Source organism: Ophidiomyces ophidiicola (genome assembly GCF_022830035.1).
Source record: "Ophidiomyces ophidiicola strain CBS 122913 chromosome Unknown scaffold_14, whole genome shotgun sequence".
In the NCBI taxonomy this organism is placed as follows: domain Eukaryota; kingdom Fungi; phylum Ascomycota; class Eurotiomycetes; order Onygenales; family Onygenaceae; genus Ophidiomyces; species Ophidiomyces ophidiicola.
The window spans coordinates 299134-313538 of record NW_026054654.1 but is presented as its reverse complement, the minus strand read 5'-3'; the positions used below and the strand labels follow the sequence as shown (position 1 = coordinate 313538).

General features: G+C 47.4%; 6 protein-coding genes across 6 annotated transcripts; 2 read left to right on the top strand and 4 right to left on the bottom strand.

The window, feature by feature from the left end:
* Positions 1-71: 71 nt before the first annotated feature.
* LOZ57_003903 (uncharacterized protein) lies at positions 72-2405 on the bottom strand (the record flags this gene model as incomplete). The annotated part of the gene is made up of 1 exon (XM_049252950.1): positions 72-2405. The coding sequence occupies one exon, from the start codon at positions 2403-2405 to the stop codon at positions 72-74; it is 2334 nt and encodes a 777-aa protein (XP_049108119.1).
* An 816-nt stretch (positions 2406-3221) lies between these two features.
* LOZ57_003902 (uncharacterized protein) lies at positions 3222-3743 on the bottom strand (the record flags this gene model as incomplete). The annotated part of the gene is made up of 2 exons (XM_049252949.1): positions 3222-3524; positions 3573-3743. The coding sequence occupies 2 exons, from the start codon at positions 3741-3743 to the stop codon at positions 3222-3224; spliced, it is 474 nt and encodes a 157-aa protein (XP_049108118.1).
* Positions 3744-4322: 579 nt separating this feature from the next.
* Positions 4323-4736, bottom strand: LOZ57_003901 (uncharacterized protein; the record flags this gene model as incomplete). The annotated part of the gene is made up of 2 exons (XM_049252948.1): positions 4323-4542; positions 4621-4736. The coding sequence occupies 2 exons, from the start codon at positions 4734-4736 to the stop codon at positions 4323-4325; spliced, it is 336 nt and encodes a 111-aa protein (XP_049108117.1).
* A 2255-nt stretch (positions 4737-6991) lies between these two features.
* Positions 6992-7705, bottom strand: LOZ57_003900 (uncharacterized protein; the record flags this gene model as incomplete). Its single annotated transcript, XM_049252947.1, has 1 exon — positions 6992-7705. The coding sequence occupies one exon, from the start codon at positions 7703-7705 to the stop codon at positions 6992-6994; it is 714 nt and encodes a 237-aa protein (XP_049108116.1).
* Positions 7706-10568: 2863 nt separating this feature from the next.
* TIF1 (translation initiation factor eIF4A) lies at positions 10569-12138 on the top strand (the record flags this gene model as incomplete). Its single annotated transcript, XM_049252946.1, has 6 exons — positions 10569-10608; positions 10756-10830; positions 10892-10960; positions 11010-11368; positions 11430-12072; positions 12128-12138. The coding sequence occupies 6 exons, from the start codon at positions 10569-10571 to the stop codon at positions 12136-12138; spliced, it is 1197 nt and encodes a 398-aa protein (XP_049108115.1).
* Positions 12139-13120: 982 nt separating this feature from the next.
* On the top strand, positions 13121-14351 carry LOZ57_003898 (uncharacterized protein; the record flags this gene model as incomplete). The annotated part of the gene is made up of 2 exons (XM_049252945.1): positions 13121-13571; positions 13627-14351. The coding sequence occupies 2 exons, from the start codon at positions 13121-13123 to the stop codon at positions 14349-14351; spliced, it is 1176 nt and encodes a 391-aa protein (XP_049108114.1).
* Between the last annotated feature and the right edge of the window lie 54 nt (positions 14352-14405).

The following is a 14405-nucleotide window of genomic DNA, read 5'->3' as shown; positions in this document are numbered from 1 at the left end:
CTTTGAAGTTAGCACACATTTGTTAGGAACCCATCAATAAAATCAACCATATTTCGCTAAAGGCAAATAGCTCAATCTCCTGCCGTGAGAAGTGTGACTACTGCCTCATGTCCATTCCGCTGAGCCATCAACAGTGGCGTGTCGTCTTCACAATTTTTAGAATCAGGCTTGGCACCCGCAGCGAGCAGGAGTCTAACCACAGCCTCATGCCCGTTTTCCGCAGCGCATGCAAGGGGTGTTTGGCCGTCCGAGTTCTCAGAATTTGCATTAGCGCCCAGAGAAAGTAATAGCTTGACAGCTGCCTCCTGTCCATTTCTTGCTGCCCACCAGAGTGGGGTTTCACCTCTAGAATCTTGGATATTAGGGTCGACGCCATCATGTTTTAATAGCTCTAGAATAACCAATCCGCGATCAAACCGAGCTGACAACCATAGCGGTGTCTCCCCCTGAGAATTTTTAGGGTCGGGGTCTGCGCCAGCAGCCACAAGCATATTGACCACTGCTTCATGTCCATTGCGTGCCGCAGCAAATATGGGTGTCTCTCCAGTAGCGGTTCGAGACTCGACGTTAGCACCCATACTAAAAAGTGCTTCGACAATGCCAACATGACCATGGAATGCCGCCCACCACAGTGGTGTGTATCCGTCATTATTTGTCGAGTCAAAGGAAACGTTGTCGTTGGCGAGTAAGAGCTTAGTCACAGTCTCCTGTCCCTCTTGACCGGCATAAAGCAGAGGTGTGTCACCATTAGTGTCTTTAGGATCAGGATCAGCGTTATTAGCGAGTAGGAGCTCGACCGTGTCTTCATGCCCATGTTTGGCCTCCCACATTAGTGGAGTCCTTCCTTGCAAGTCTCGGGGGTTTGGGTCGATATCCTTGCTAGTGAGAAGTAGCTTGACTATTGCACCATGACCATTATGTGCAGCCCACCAGAGAGGGGTCTCCCCTTGAGAATTTGTTAAATTGGGGTCGACGTTGTTGGAGGCAAGGAGTAACTTGACTACCGCCTCATGTCCGTTCTCTGCTGCCAACCAAAGAGGCGAGCGTCCGTTAGAGTTCTTAGAATCAGGATTCACACTGTCAATAGAAAGAAGTATCGTGACAATTGATTCGTGCCCATTTCGCGCCGCCCAAGAGAGAGGCGTGTTTTCATCATAGTCCTGGGTATCAGGATTAAGACCATAAGAAGCAAGTAGAATCTGAACAACAGTCTCATGACCAAATTCAGCAGCGAGTGAAAGTGAGGTTCTTCCTTGGATATTTTGGGAGTCGGGATTCGAATTCCCCATGTTCAGCAAGAGCTTAACTGCTTCTCCATACCCATTCTTTGCAGCTAGCAAGAGGGGTGTGTTGCCATCGGAGTTTGGAAAGTTAGGGTCAACCCTTTTAGTTGCAAGCAACATATCGATGACGCCTGTATGGCCGTTAAGTGCCGCAAAAGAGAGTGGTGTCTCATTTTTGTCATTCTTAGAATCAGGTTCAATGTTAGTCTCAGAAAGGAGTGATTTCACCACTTCCTCATGCCCAAGCTCCGCTGCTAAAGAGAGAGGCGTTTCTTTCTGCGCGTTCTTATTATTGGGATTGACGTTCCCCGTGTCAAGTAGAAGGCGAAGCCCTCCGTAGTACCCATTTCCTGCTGCCAATGATAGTGGTGTCTCCCCCAAAGAATTTCTTGGGTCTAGATTTATTCCTTCTGCGGCGATTAATAGCTCCACCACCGGTTCGTGTCCGTACTGCGCGGCAAAAGTAAGCGCCGTGTTGTCATTCCAATCGGGAATATTAGGGTCAACTCCAGGCGTGGCGAGCAAAAGCGTCACCACAGCCACATGTCCATATTGAGCTGCTGACGAAAGCGGTGTATAGCCATCCCAGTTCCTGACATTAGGGTCGATGCCCTCCGTGGCCAAGAAAAGCCTGACGATGTCTTCATGCCCGTTCTGCGCGGCTAGGGATAGAGGTTCATGGTCATCTTGGCTGCCGGGGTCGAATGTTTTGGAGGCAATCAGTAGATTTACAAGGGGCTCGTAACCATGTTTTGACGCGCACAGAAGCGGCGACATGTCGGAAAAGCTCTCTAGCGCTTTGTAAAGCTCATTGATTTGCCCCTGCTCCCAAGAACCAAAGGAGCTGAGGTTCCTTAAGGCGCCAGTAACGTCAAAGTCAACTTCTTGCGATTCTTCTGGAAGCAAGTAGTCAAATAGGTAGATAATAAATGCAACTGTGAATGCATCTGGGGACGGGGCATCTTCTCGAGCGGCGAGAATCCGTGCGGTGTCCTCTGGCATCGACAGTTCGGGATTTTCATGTTGTTCAAGCCTAGTAAGAAAATCTCTTGCCAATTCGAGCTGCTCCGAGTTAAATGGCAGATCTGTTGTGCCATCCGGCACCCCTGAACTAGAAGTCATTTTTCAACTGTGGACGCGTTTCTGGCGATTAGAAACATGATAAGCTAGAGCATCGGTGAGATATTTAAATGAATGGGCACAGCAACTTACGCAAGCAAATCTCACTCAATCTGTATGACTGGTGCCTGGAAGAGCAATGGTGAAGAGGGGTGGAGGGGTAGTGGCACGGATCCCGCTCAGTTGAGTCACTGTCTGTGTTGCCACAGACGTAATGAGGTGTTTCTACCATGACGCGGTGTGATCAGCCAATCGAAGCTACAGCTGCAGCAGCTTCCATGGGTCCCTCACGACGGATTAGCCCTCCAGAAGATCATCTTTGCCTGTTGATTTCCGTGCATTATTTGTGGCGTCCGGTGTACTCCGGGTGGAGATCATGCGGCTGAGGTTAGCATGGGGTGGGAATATCCCTCTGTTATTTTAAGCTTACCACTACTACTCCGTAGGAATGCACCGTACTCCGTACGGCGAAAAAAGTCTGGTCTAGCTTCGGTACGGAGTATTTATGGAGAATAAATGATACCACCACATGCCAATCCTAGGAACGGGATTTCGGAGGCAAACTCCGCTGCAACAGACTTTCCCGTTGAATGAGCTTGTTTTGATGACTCAGTGAACTCTAACTAGGCATCACCTTTATCCCAGCCATCACATCAAAAGCTATAATAATATAATAACCTACTAACTAGCAACAACTGAACAAGTCACACAGGAAGCAACGAATCGTCTCGTTCGCCGATCAGACAACGTCAGCTGCCGGCTGCATGTGGACTTCAACCTTGTCGAAGCACTCCCGTCGGTTCCAGCCTTGCCGCCGCACTACTGCTTGATAGAATAATTACTCGTGTACCACGCCGCAGCATCGTCTTTGCCATCAATAAAATACCTCTCGCCGGTCATATTTGTCCTGTCATAATAGTCATTCTCGGAATAACGACCTGAGCAGTAGGCCCTGGTCTCCGTCCCCAGCTGCACATTCACATGGTAGCCTTTCCCTGTTGACGTGGGGTTGGCGAAATCAAAGTCATCACGAATAGTGAACGACTGTCCTGTCTCGAAGACGGTTCCTTTGATCCCTTTTTTGGCGGTCTCGTAGGTGCACTTGTATTCGCTCGTTTTTGGCTGTATGAGTCAGCGGTTGAGCATACCAGAGTCTTAGGCTGTTCTCACATCCAGTTGGAAACTTCTGGTAACTGGGGCTACATGAGAGTCCAGCCCACTGGGTCTACCCGCGTCGATAAAGCTGTCCACTTTCAAGCGGTACTTGTAGTCGTTTGTTACGAACTTAATGGCTTCTTCGCGGGGGGAGGAAGAGTTGATGCAAATTTCCCTGCCACTCATGGTGAAATGTCTCTATAACGATTGAGATTGATGCTGTCTCTTTGAAATTGAAACAACGTTTCTAGTTGAAATTCATTCAGAATTAGAACCGGGGGCTTATATATGCAATCTTGTCGATTCTACCTAGCCCATTGACCCAGATTTCCCCACCCCCTTCGCTTATTTTGCGACTTGGCTGCATGGACTGGTCCTCTTCCTTTTTAGTGGCGGCGAAGGCCATACAATCAGTGTATGGACCGCCACCTACCTGCACAGCTATGGCTGCACCTTGGTTTGTAGATTGCATACACTGAGTCTAATACTAAACGGGTGTAGGAAACAATATGCATAAAAGAGAAACCAAAGAGAGTAGCTCAAATCAAAAATTTGATACAGCCTCAATACCATATCAGCGAAGCAAACTTACTACTGTTATCAGAATAATAGGCACATGTATGCAACATGCGAGCCATTGCCAGCACCTCCATTGGTATAACACCTGCACAGTATTATTTTGCTGATTAGAGTCTTAGTAGATGGACCTCAAGTTACCATTGCCATCTAAACAACAAGCTGCCCAGCCGCAATCGCATTCCATCGTCAAAGAGCAAATGGAGATTTGCCCCATTCAATAATACTCGGGATTTCCGACTCTTCAGATGCAGAGCCAGGCTCGCCAATGATATACGAGGCCATGAGCTTCCCATCATACCACGTATACCCAATCGCAGACTTTGCAGTCTTGCTAAGTCTCATACGTTCTTCCCGCGAAACTTTACAGACCAGGACCTTCTCGAAACTTGGATCTTCCTCATTTTGGCTTAATTAGCCTAAGCTTACCCAACGAGGCTCCAGGACAGTAGAAGAACCGAGCGCGCGTTGCAGCTTTTCTACTGACGTGTACGGGCCTAATTTGGAGATGATGATTAGGCCGGTAAACTTCAGGACGGGAATCCCATTGGTCCTTGCTTTCTGCCATTCTTCGGGGCCTAGCCGGGGACGGGATTTCTCCATTTTCAATCACAAAGAGCTGTATATAATGTTAGATTCTAAAAAAAAAAACCGCATCTTTCAGGGAAAGCAGAAGAAAGCTGACATAAATACACACACTCACTACTCCACCTTAAAAATGTATCAAGTCAAACCAAGCGTAAGGAAGTGTAGAGTTCAAAGATGCAAAGTATCTTTGGTGGTGTGCCTATGGTGGTGGGACAGGTTGCCTGGATAATAATAATTGGTCATGACCGAGCGTTCTGATCGCCGCCAATGAGCAACGGCGGCGTTTCCGGAGCAACGGGGAATCTCATGCCAAGCTCCAATGAACTGCTCCGTCGCCGCTAAGAAAGGGATTGCCGAGCCTAATTTGCAGCCACAATCCCGTTGATTGGACAGGGGCTCTAGAGTTCCTGCCAATCATATTCGGAACGCCATGCCACCAGCTAAGAGCTGCCTCTTTGAGCGCCCATACACCAAGCGTTCAACAGGTGGATCAAGCGGGATATCAAACCAAGGCCGCCTGTTTCTTTCCGACTGAAGCCGGGTGCAAATACGTAGTTACTCTGTACGGAGTACAGCCCAGCCTCACGGCTCGGGCCGTTGCTCCATCAACTAACCAATGGAGAAAAGCGGCCCGAAGACTTGGTCGAAAAGGACAGCTCTCATGATGCATTGCCGGTAGCCTCAAGTTGTTCAAGCAGTATTAACTAGCGGAGTATAGAATTTTGATTTCGTTCGTTTGAATTCCCCATGGACAGGGAACGGCGACCTGGTTCCAATACGGAGTAAATGGCAAACAGCCCCGGACAACCCCTCTCCCTTACTTCGTACTCCCGGAGTATTATTGACCCTCTAGACTGGTTGCAGCCCCCTCGCGTCTCTTCTGGGCCCCACAGACAGCTGCGGCTGGCCATAGTTTTCGTATGGCATGCAAGAAGACCCCACTCAACAGTTGTGAACCAAGGATTCCTCTCACTTGGAGACGCACGCTGTGCACCTCAATCTCCAGCATCCTTTGCCTCTAATGTCGGTTGGATATGAAGTGTTAGCTGCACAAGAGTGCAGGGCAGCTGCTTTTCCAATTTCTGACATTCAAGTCTCTTGAAGGTGTTCGTTTGGCAGGACCTTGGACTCTGTACTTGCTCTGCACGGAGTCTCCATTCCATGAACTCGCAGGGGTATTGAAACAACTAATGCTTTCTTCGTAACTCAACCGAACTATATATGACTGCTCTATGCATGCGTACGTGTCCCCTACCTTCAACATTTTGCATGCCTTAAAGCAACTGAAGCATATATCAAAAAGTGTGGTTTATTATTATAGAAATCTGCCCAGGGTTCCACCCCTCTATACAAAAACATTCGCTTTTCATCCGCCAATGACATAATACCATGCGACTTGTTAATCGGAAAGCTGACTAGGAGCAATAATTTGAGTACTACCATGGCTGAAGGTGATAATTAAACACTATTACTCCTTGATAAAATCATTCCTAAATACACCCTGGAGTCGGAAATACCCGTGTTACTTTGTGAGACTTTAAAAAAGCGATGGAACCAGCAACTATCAAGTTCTGTGCCCCATCAGAAATCAACGATGTGACCCGAGCAGTGTACAGGGCAGCAGAAGGCCCTACATTTATCCCTCATGATTTTATGGACGCCTATGTTTCTGCATATACGACAATAAATTATTTGCGTAATGCCCTCTTGCTGGCTGTCTGCGAGTTAGAACACATTACAAAGGCACTGGAGGATCACATTTGTTTGACTTCCCCACCACTTACTCCGAGTGGAATGGGAAATGATGAAAATGGGGGATGAAAAATGTAGCCCTTCTCCCCCCACCCCTCTCTCTCTGGGATAGGCAATATGATTGGTTCTTAGATCATTTGTGAACTTTGTAGCCGAATTAAGTAAGTGGATTAGGGGAGTGGAATAATTTCTAATCGACGTTATGACTTACTATTAGCTAGACTAAATACTGATTTACGATGGCGTTGTTAGAAGGCAATACCATACGAGGTAGAGCAGTGATTATGATACTAAAAAGTAATATCCTTTTGCGCTGTGGGCCTAGAAAGGACTAAGATATGGAGGATATGAGTACTAAGTATAAACCATTGTTCATTCATCCTGCAACTCTCAAAGTAGGGTCGAGATACAAAACAAGATCACAATAAAGGAGTGCAATCAGCGCGCAAAAACTTTAGAGCGTTCCGAAATCATAAGTGTTTAGGGGCGAGAGTAGCTTCTACACCAGTACTCTAACTTCAAAAACGGCCTTTATAGGAGTAAGTTGTCTTATTTTGGCAGGCAGATCTGGTGCCCTTCGGAACAACGATCTTTCTTTCATTCCCCTTGTCACAAGAATGGTGAGGCCAGATGGTGGCAGTCATCGGTTTGGTTTTCGATGGGTTTTCGAATTGGATGCTGGTGTACGCTGACGCAACACTATAACATTGGTTTGGGTAAGACGACTTGAGGTCCGGGCTTTCACAGTTCTTGTGGAAGGACGGGTATGCGAAATAGTGAGTCTCCTGGCGAGCGGCAAGACCGGAAGCTGAGATTGGAGATACTGAGCGAACCCCTCGTAGGCCTTGGGCGCCAGATCCCTTAAGCCAGTCGAAGGAGGCGTCTGAAACTGGAATACTGCGAGGGTGAGGCTGGCTCTTGCCACTTGCATTCTCGACTGCAATCATCATGGATCTTGCTGACACCTCAACACACCTCTTGAGAGGCGCATCGTGTTCTTCCAAATCGATATCCTGGCCGGGGCTTCGGGTAACGACCATAGTTCCCTCGTCGACGTACATGTGATAATCAGTATTGGTGGAACGGACACAGTTAAGAAATCCATTTCCATCGTGCTCTTTGAGGTCGCTATGGGCGAGTTCAGTAATGGCGTTAGCTGCATTGGGAGTGGCAGCGGCTTGAATCAAAGGAGCCGCAGCCACGAGAAGAACTGGGAGGAGTTGAGAGAGCATCGTGGAAGAATTTTTTGCGAGATAGAAGTAGAAACTAAGACATACAGTTAGCATCAACATGAGAAAAGAGGATCAGGAGTACATACTATAAGTCAGGATAGGAGTGCCCGTTGGATGAAGATGGAGAGAGGAACGCTTCATGGTAGGAGCATTGGGGGATATTTATACCTTTCAGCTCCCGCTCAAGGTCTGACTGTCTCCCCAGATCGTCGACTCCATCCAGCTAGAGGTGCTATGAACAAGGTGACCCCATCACCGCATTTCACAAAAAACATCCGTGGCAAGAATAGAAACATTCCTTTAGGAGCAACAGGCTGCACGTTGCATTAGTGGTCGCTTTGGGAAGGCCTGTCGGACCACATTAAAATCTTGACCAGGTGAATGGCGCAGGATCTCCATACGAGGGCCCGAATGACAAGCGATTTGCAGGCCTGTTGAACATATTCCCCACACAGGGTGTGGGAGCTGAAGAACATCTACAGCCACCTGAAGTAACTGCCCATTTAGACCGTGAGGCAAGCCGGGAATTCCCTTGCATAGAGTTTGGGCTGTCGGGATTTCATTTTCAGCCGCATGGGTGTGTTTGAACGAACGCCAATACCAAAAATCCATATCAATTATTTGGTCCATTGTTGCTTCATCCAAAGACTGTCTGCATAGAGTGCCTGGATCATGATCAGCATGGCTTCTAGCCGATGGGGTTCTGTCACTCTCGCTCTCACATGTCCAGCTAGTCATACCACCCCGCACTATGCTGTGCGACCGTTGCTTGAACTCTGTCTGCTCCACCTATTGTTGCAGAAAAAGTACTCTATACGGCATGAGTGTTTTGGAGGCTGAGCTGATAAACCAGATGGAAATGTCATGGTTCTAAGATTCGGTTTGGGCTGTTCTTGATGTTCAGAAGTACCTTTCTGCAAACTCAGTTTCCAGGAGTGAAAGGATTGACTAGTTAACTAGTTAATTGGATACTAGCGCTACGGCTTCCTTCCTTAGGTGCATGGTGTGCTAGACTTTTGGACTTTTTACACTGATGTTAAAAGTCATGCTTGCTTGTTTACACTGCTCGTAGGGTCAACTTGGGGGCCATCCATTACTTATTGAACTCTCCCCCCCCCCAAACACAGAAACTGAGATTGCTGCCTTCTCAGGTGAAGTAACAGGACGCAGTCTCCAAGCATACCGAGCACGTATGTAACTCTGAGCCCTGACTCAATGCGATGCCTATGTGAAGGATCTCGTTTCCATTTGAATCGGGTATCGGAAAAGAGCTTCCCGATATTGGGCCGTATATTTTTGCCACAACTCCTACAATCAATCCAGCTGACTATCCACTGTACGTACGCACAGCGATACAATACCCAGGAGAGCGCGTTTATCTCAGACGAGCATTAACGACTTGATAGACGAGAGGTATTAAAATTCAGGGAATCGTTGCAAAGTTGCCATGCACAACTGGCGTCTCGATAGATCCGACCAATCTTCCGGAAAGCAGGGATACCAGTTTTAAGAGCGGTCCAAGGCTCCAGAGGGTTAATCAACATTGTGGAAATTCGAGCTAATGGCTTTATTGTACTGGAAAGGGAGTGTCGATATCACCGGCGGACGAATATCTTTCTTCGCGGCTCAAACTGGAATCGGCGGTATTAATTCTGAAAGCAACGATGGTTTCCATGAGACGTAATTCAATATTACCACAGAGGCTGGGTGTTTACTACCTGATCGCATATGTCTTGCTGGGCGGGGGTTGAAAAAATCCCCGTAACGGAATTCCGTGTCGTCTTGGGGAACGGGATTTAATATTGGAGTTCAGCAGCGCCTCTTTAATTTTCAAAAGCACCACATACGGTCCGTGCCACTGATAAGTCCCACTAGTGGCCAACTACCAAGCGTTGTCCCGGTGTGCGTACATATGTATATAGATCCAGCCTGCTATAAGAGCGGATGCCTTTCATTTGCATGCCTCTATGTGCTGCACATCGGCAGCAGGGGTATTGAGAGGGATCGTTAGCCTAAGAAGGGATTAAGAATTGTAGTATCTTTCAACTCCTTAGCCCATAGTCCTAGGCGTTGGTATGTGTGATGGTCGTCGAATGAGCACGAGCTGCAAGCATGAGTGGCCAGCAGGAGCATTATCAGTGGCCAAATTCGAAGGGAATAACACCTTGTAAGCCGCTGTTTCGCAATCAGGCTAGTTTGTTTATTGCTGTACAATACACAACGTGCATTGTAGGATTTTGCTGGAACGAATGGAGATGTGACTTTAAGACATGAGACATCCATGGAGGATCATGGAAATGTTGAACAGACTAATTTTGTTCCCTGGACAGCGATGACACTGAGCATCAGTGTCAAAAAAAAACGAGCATTTTAAGGCACACCTTTTCCCTGGGCTGGTATTGATCTCCACAGCTGTTGGTCTAATAGGGCTGGTGGGAGCGAACAGGCAATGGGGAAGTCAGAAGGTTTGGGCGGGAACCCTTTCTCCCTCCTAAACTAGGCAGACGGCATTTTAGATCTTAGGTGTGCTGAGGTGCTAAACTAAAGAACCGCGCTAAGCGGGTTGGACGCCCGAAAAAAGAATTTCTCTCCCCCAAGCAAAATCAAAAAATCTTCCACACAACGTTTTGAGATTTCTCATCACCATCACTCTACCGCAGCACCTATTCTTTGCCAACTAGAATCAGTTAGTTGCTCCTGTATTCAGCGAGCACCGATTCTAGTCCCTGACACCTTTGCATCTTCCCTTTTCTGTGCCACAAGGATCACCTAGTGGCTCTTCCTCGCTACTCGAGAAACTCAACCCCTCACTAAGCAATCGACCACAGCCTGCAGCCTGTGGCCCTTCTTCTAATTCGCAATCATGGCTTCCAATGATAAGGGTCTTGAAGAGATCCCCGATAGTATGTGTTCTTCCCTCATCTCCCGCTGTCACCTCGTCCTACTCGGCCACATCCACCAGAGCCGCTCAGTGGCGACATGTCGAGATTTTTTTTCATCTCGCTTCCTTTGACAATGGAGGTCGAGCTTTGCTTGCTAACACACAATAGACCAGATCGAATCTAACTACGATGAGATTACGGACTCATTCGATTCGATGAATCTACGCCCCGAGTTGTTGCGAGGTGCGTAGATCTCTTGCCCCTCATTCAGGAGACGCTGGCCGAGACTGACCCCCCCCACTAGGTGTTTATGCTTATGGTTTCGAACGCCCATCTGCTATCCAGCAGCGCGCTATCATGCCAGTCATCAAGGGTACGTTCACTTCATCTGACTGCATTTCCCCCCCAATTGACTTGTCTAGGGTCCGATGTCATTGCCCAGGCCCAATCTGGTACCGGAAAGACCGCCACCTTCTCTATCTCTGCTCTCCAGAAGGTCGACACCAACCTCAAAGCCTGCCAGGCTCTCATCCTTGCCCCCACTCGTGAGCTCGCTCAGCAGATCCAAAAGGTTGTAGTTGCCATCGGTGATTTCATGAGCGTTGAGTGCCATGCCTGCATTGGTGGAACCAACGTCCGTGACGATATGAAGGCTCTTCAGGATGGCCCTCAAGTTGTTGTTGGCACCCCAGGGCGTGTCCATGACATGATCCAGCGCCGAGTCCTTAAGACCGACCACATGAAGATGTTCGTTCTTGATGAGGCTGATGAGATGCTTTCTGTAAGTAGTGTGATAACTTGGCTACATTGGCAGAGAAGTAAATTGCTAACCACTTCTACAGCGTGGTTTCACCGAGCAAATCTATGACATCTTCCAGTTCTTGCCCCAGTCTACCCAGGTTGTCTTGCTTTCTGCCACCATGCCCCCGGATGTCTTGGAGGTCACCACTAAGTTCATGCGCGATCCCGTCCGCATCTTGGTCAAGAAAGCTGAGTTGACCCTTGAAGGTATCAAACAGTTTTACATTGCCGTTGAAAAGGAAGAATGGAAACTCGACACCCTTTCTGATCTCTATGAGACTGTTACCATCACCCAAGCCGTCATCTTCTGCAACACCAGGAGAAAGGTGGACTGGTTGACCGACAAACTTATTGCCCGCGACTTCACTGTCTCAGCCATGCATGGTGACATGGAACAGTCCCAGCGTGATGTCATCATGAAGGAGTTCCGCTCCGGTTCTTCTCGTGTCTTGATCGCTACCGACTTGCTTGCTCGTGGTATCGATGTTCAGCAGGTGTCTTTGGTTATCAACTACGATCTCCCCGCCAATCGCGAGAATTATATCCATCGTATTGGTCGTGGTGGTCGTTTCGGCCGTAAGGGTGTTGCTATCAACTTTGTGACCGCTGATGATGTCCGTATGATGAGAGAGATCGAACAGTTCTACAGTACTCAAATCGAAGAAATGCCTATGAACGTTGCTGGTATGTTTTTAAACCCCAAATTTCAATTTAACTTTAGGCTGACCATTTGGTATAGATCTCATTTAATTTGTTTTATCATTTCTCTGTTATGTCAATCGGTTCACCAAAAACTGGCGGGTTGTAAGAGACTCGATTCATGACATGAGAGCCTTTTACGACTTAGGGTTTTATAATGGATGATATTGGCAGTCTGTTTCTTGTTTTTAAAAGTTGTACTTGCGGGTTTGTTTATGGCATGTATCTCTTTTCTGGGTGCTCTGGCATAGAAGCTACGCAAGAGTGTACAGCGTACATCTCTCGCTCGCTTCAATGGCGAATATTCTCAGGTTTATTCTATCTTCGTATGCACTTTCAGAGGGGCGTCTTGTCCAATTTTATTCCCTACGTTCCATGTCCTCAGACTTGCATTCTCTGCCTTTTCCCTAACTTCATCCGTAACCTTCTTTGTCTTGACCTTGGGGATTTTCCTTTGCTCCCGGCTTAGCTCAACTTGAATTGGTCAGACTTTGGAAAGAAAGAGGCTGTGGGTATAAAATTGGTTTCTATCGAAGTTCTTTTGCTTTACGATGTAACGTGCTGTGTTTGTTGTTGTTATGACTTCTTTCTTATCCATTTTTTGTTTATCATGACAAACACGAGCTATAGGAGTGTCGAGACGGAATTCCTCTGATCCACTTACATAACCTGCTGAAGTATCTGCTTCGCGTCCTTGGTGGCTGGTGGGGTTTTGTTTTATGAAAACTCGTATGTGCGTGCTTGTTTGATTTCTTCCAAATTGTCGGCTTGCTGCAGATAGAGAAGCTAATGTAACTTTGTTCTAATTTTCTTCTATGAACTAACCTGTTGTCTATATTGACTGAAGATCTATATTGTGTGCCAAATCTAAATAGGTGGGAAGTCCAAAAGGGGAAATGATAGCATCCAGGGCTCCAGGCTGGGAGTGAACCTCTGCATCCTTTCTCTTTGTTGACATTTATAAAGTATTCAGTACTCCACGGAACTGCTAATTGAAATTATAGTTTTTTTCCATCACTAGGAGCTTTGGAGAATGACTCGCCGTCCTTCTATCGCTCGTTCGTCCATTCTTAACCTTCAGGAGATTACCCCCGCTGCCATCCTCTGGGCACATCAACTGCGCCGGGAACACAAAGCGCTCGTGGAACAGATCATCAAGTTAGAGCAGTCTGTGGCTCAAGTAAAAACAGATACTGATGTAGTAAATGAGAGAACTACGTCTGCAAGTGGAAGTGTAGAGGGTTTCGGAAAGTTTCTCTCGGAGATTAAGAAACAAGTCGAGGGACTCGAATGCAAAATTGCAGAGGTGAGGGCGATGGTGGAAGTTGTGACCCAAGAGGCAAAGAAAATACATGAAGAGACGAGGCATTTAGAGGAGGCTGCGGCTATTGAGAGGTTGGCATGGCGAGAGAATTTGGAGCAACGCTGCATGGACAAAATTGGGAAGTTGAGGGTTGAGATAGAAGAGATAAAAAGGGCTGATGGTGAGTGATGGTTTTCTATGAAGTTTTGAGGTACGCTTGACTGAAAAGATATAAGAAATATCGAGACTTCCCTCCAGTGTTTCCGTACCGCATATCTATTCATCTCCCCTTGTACCGCCTTCTGCTCAGCGGCCACCCCTTCCATCTACTATATCTGCAACACCATCCAGTTTTCAACCGCGGTGTATAACACGGCCGCCTTCCATGGAACTGATACCCAACTCTTACCCCTTGCCTGTTATGGAGCACTCGACGAGGGCGTGTATCGAATGTGCTTCCCAAATATCCACAGCATGGGAACCGTCGCAGCATTCTCCCAGCCCTACTGCTAGACAGCAAGGGCCAATCACTGACAAGGATGATAATAGTCCCATACTCAATCAACATAATCTCTCTTTATTGGCTTATCTTGAACTAGGGGAAACAAGCCTGGCATCAAAATTCCCGCGCAAGCGTGATGAAAGTCGGGTAGTCCAGGCATTCTGGGAGGGGATGCGTGATCCATCCGATAAGAGGACTATAGAAGAGAGCTTAGAGCAGGATGGATGGAGCTGGAGTTCATTAAGAGCCGCCGTTGGAGCTTTGGTTATGAAAAAAGAGAAAAACACAGAAAAGGAAATGCAAAAGGGGGAGTTTTCGCCAGCACTAAAGAGAGAGGAAGCAAAGACAGAAAAGAATAGGCTAAGGAAAAGGAAAAGGGTGATCCCACTTGTATGGCCGTCGGAAGATGAAGAGTATGAGCTGCTCGCTCAGATGAATGGATGGCGGCGGGAGGTGTGATATAAGTCAATATAGATGGTACAACCCGTTGTCAAAGGACACTATAAAAGCTCT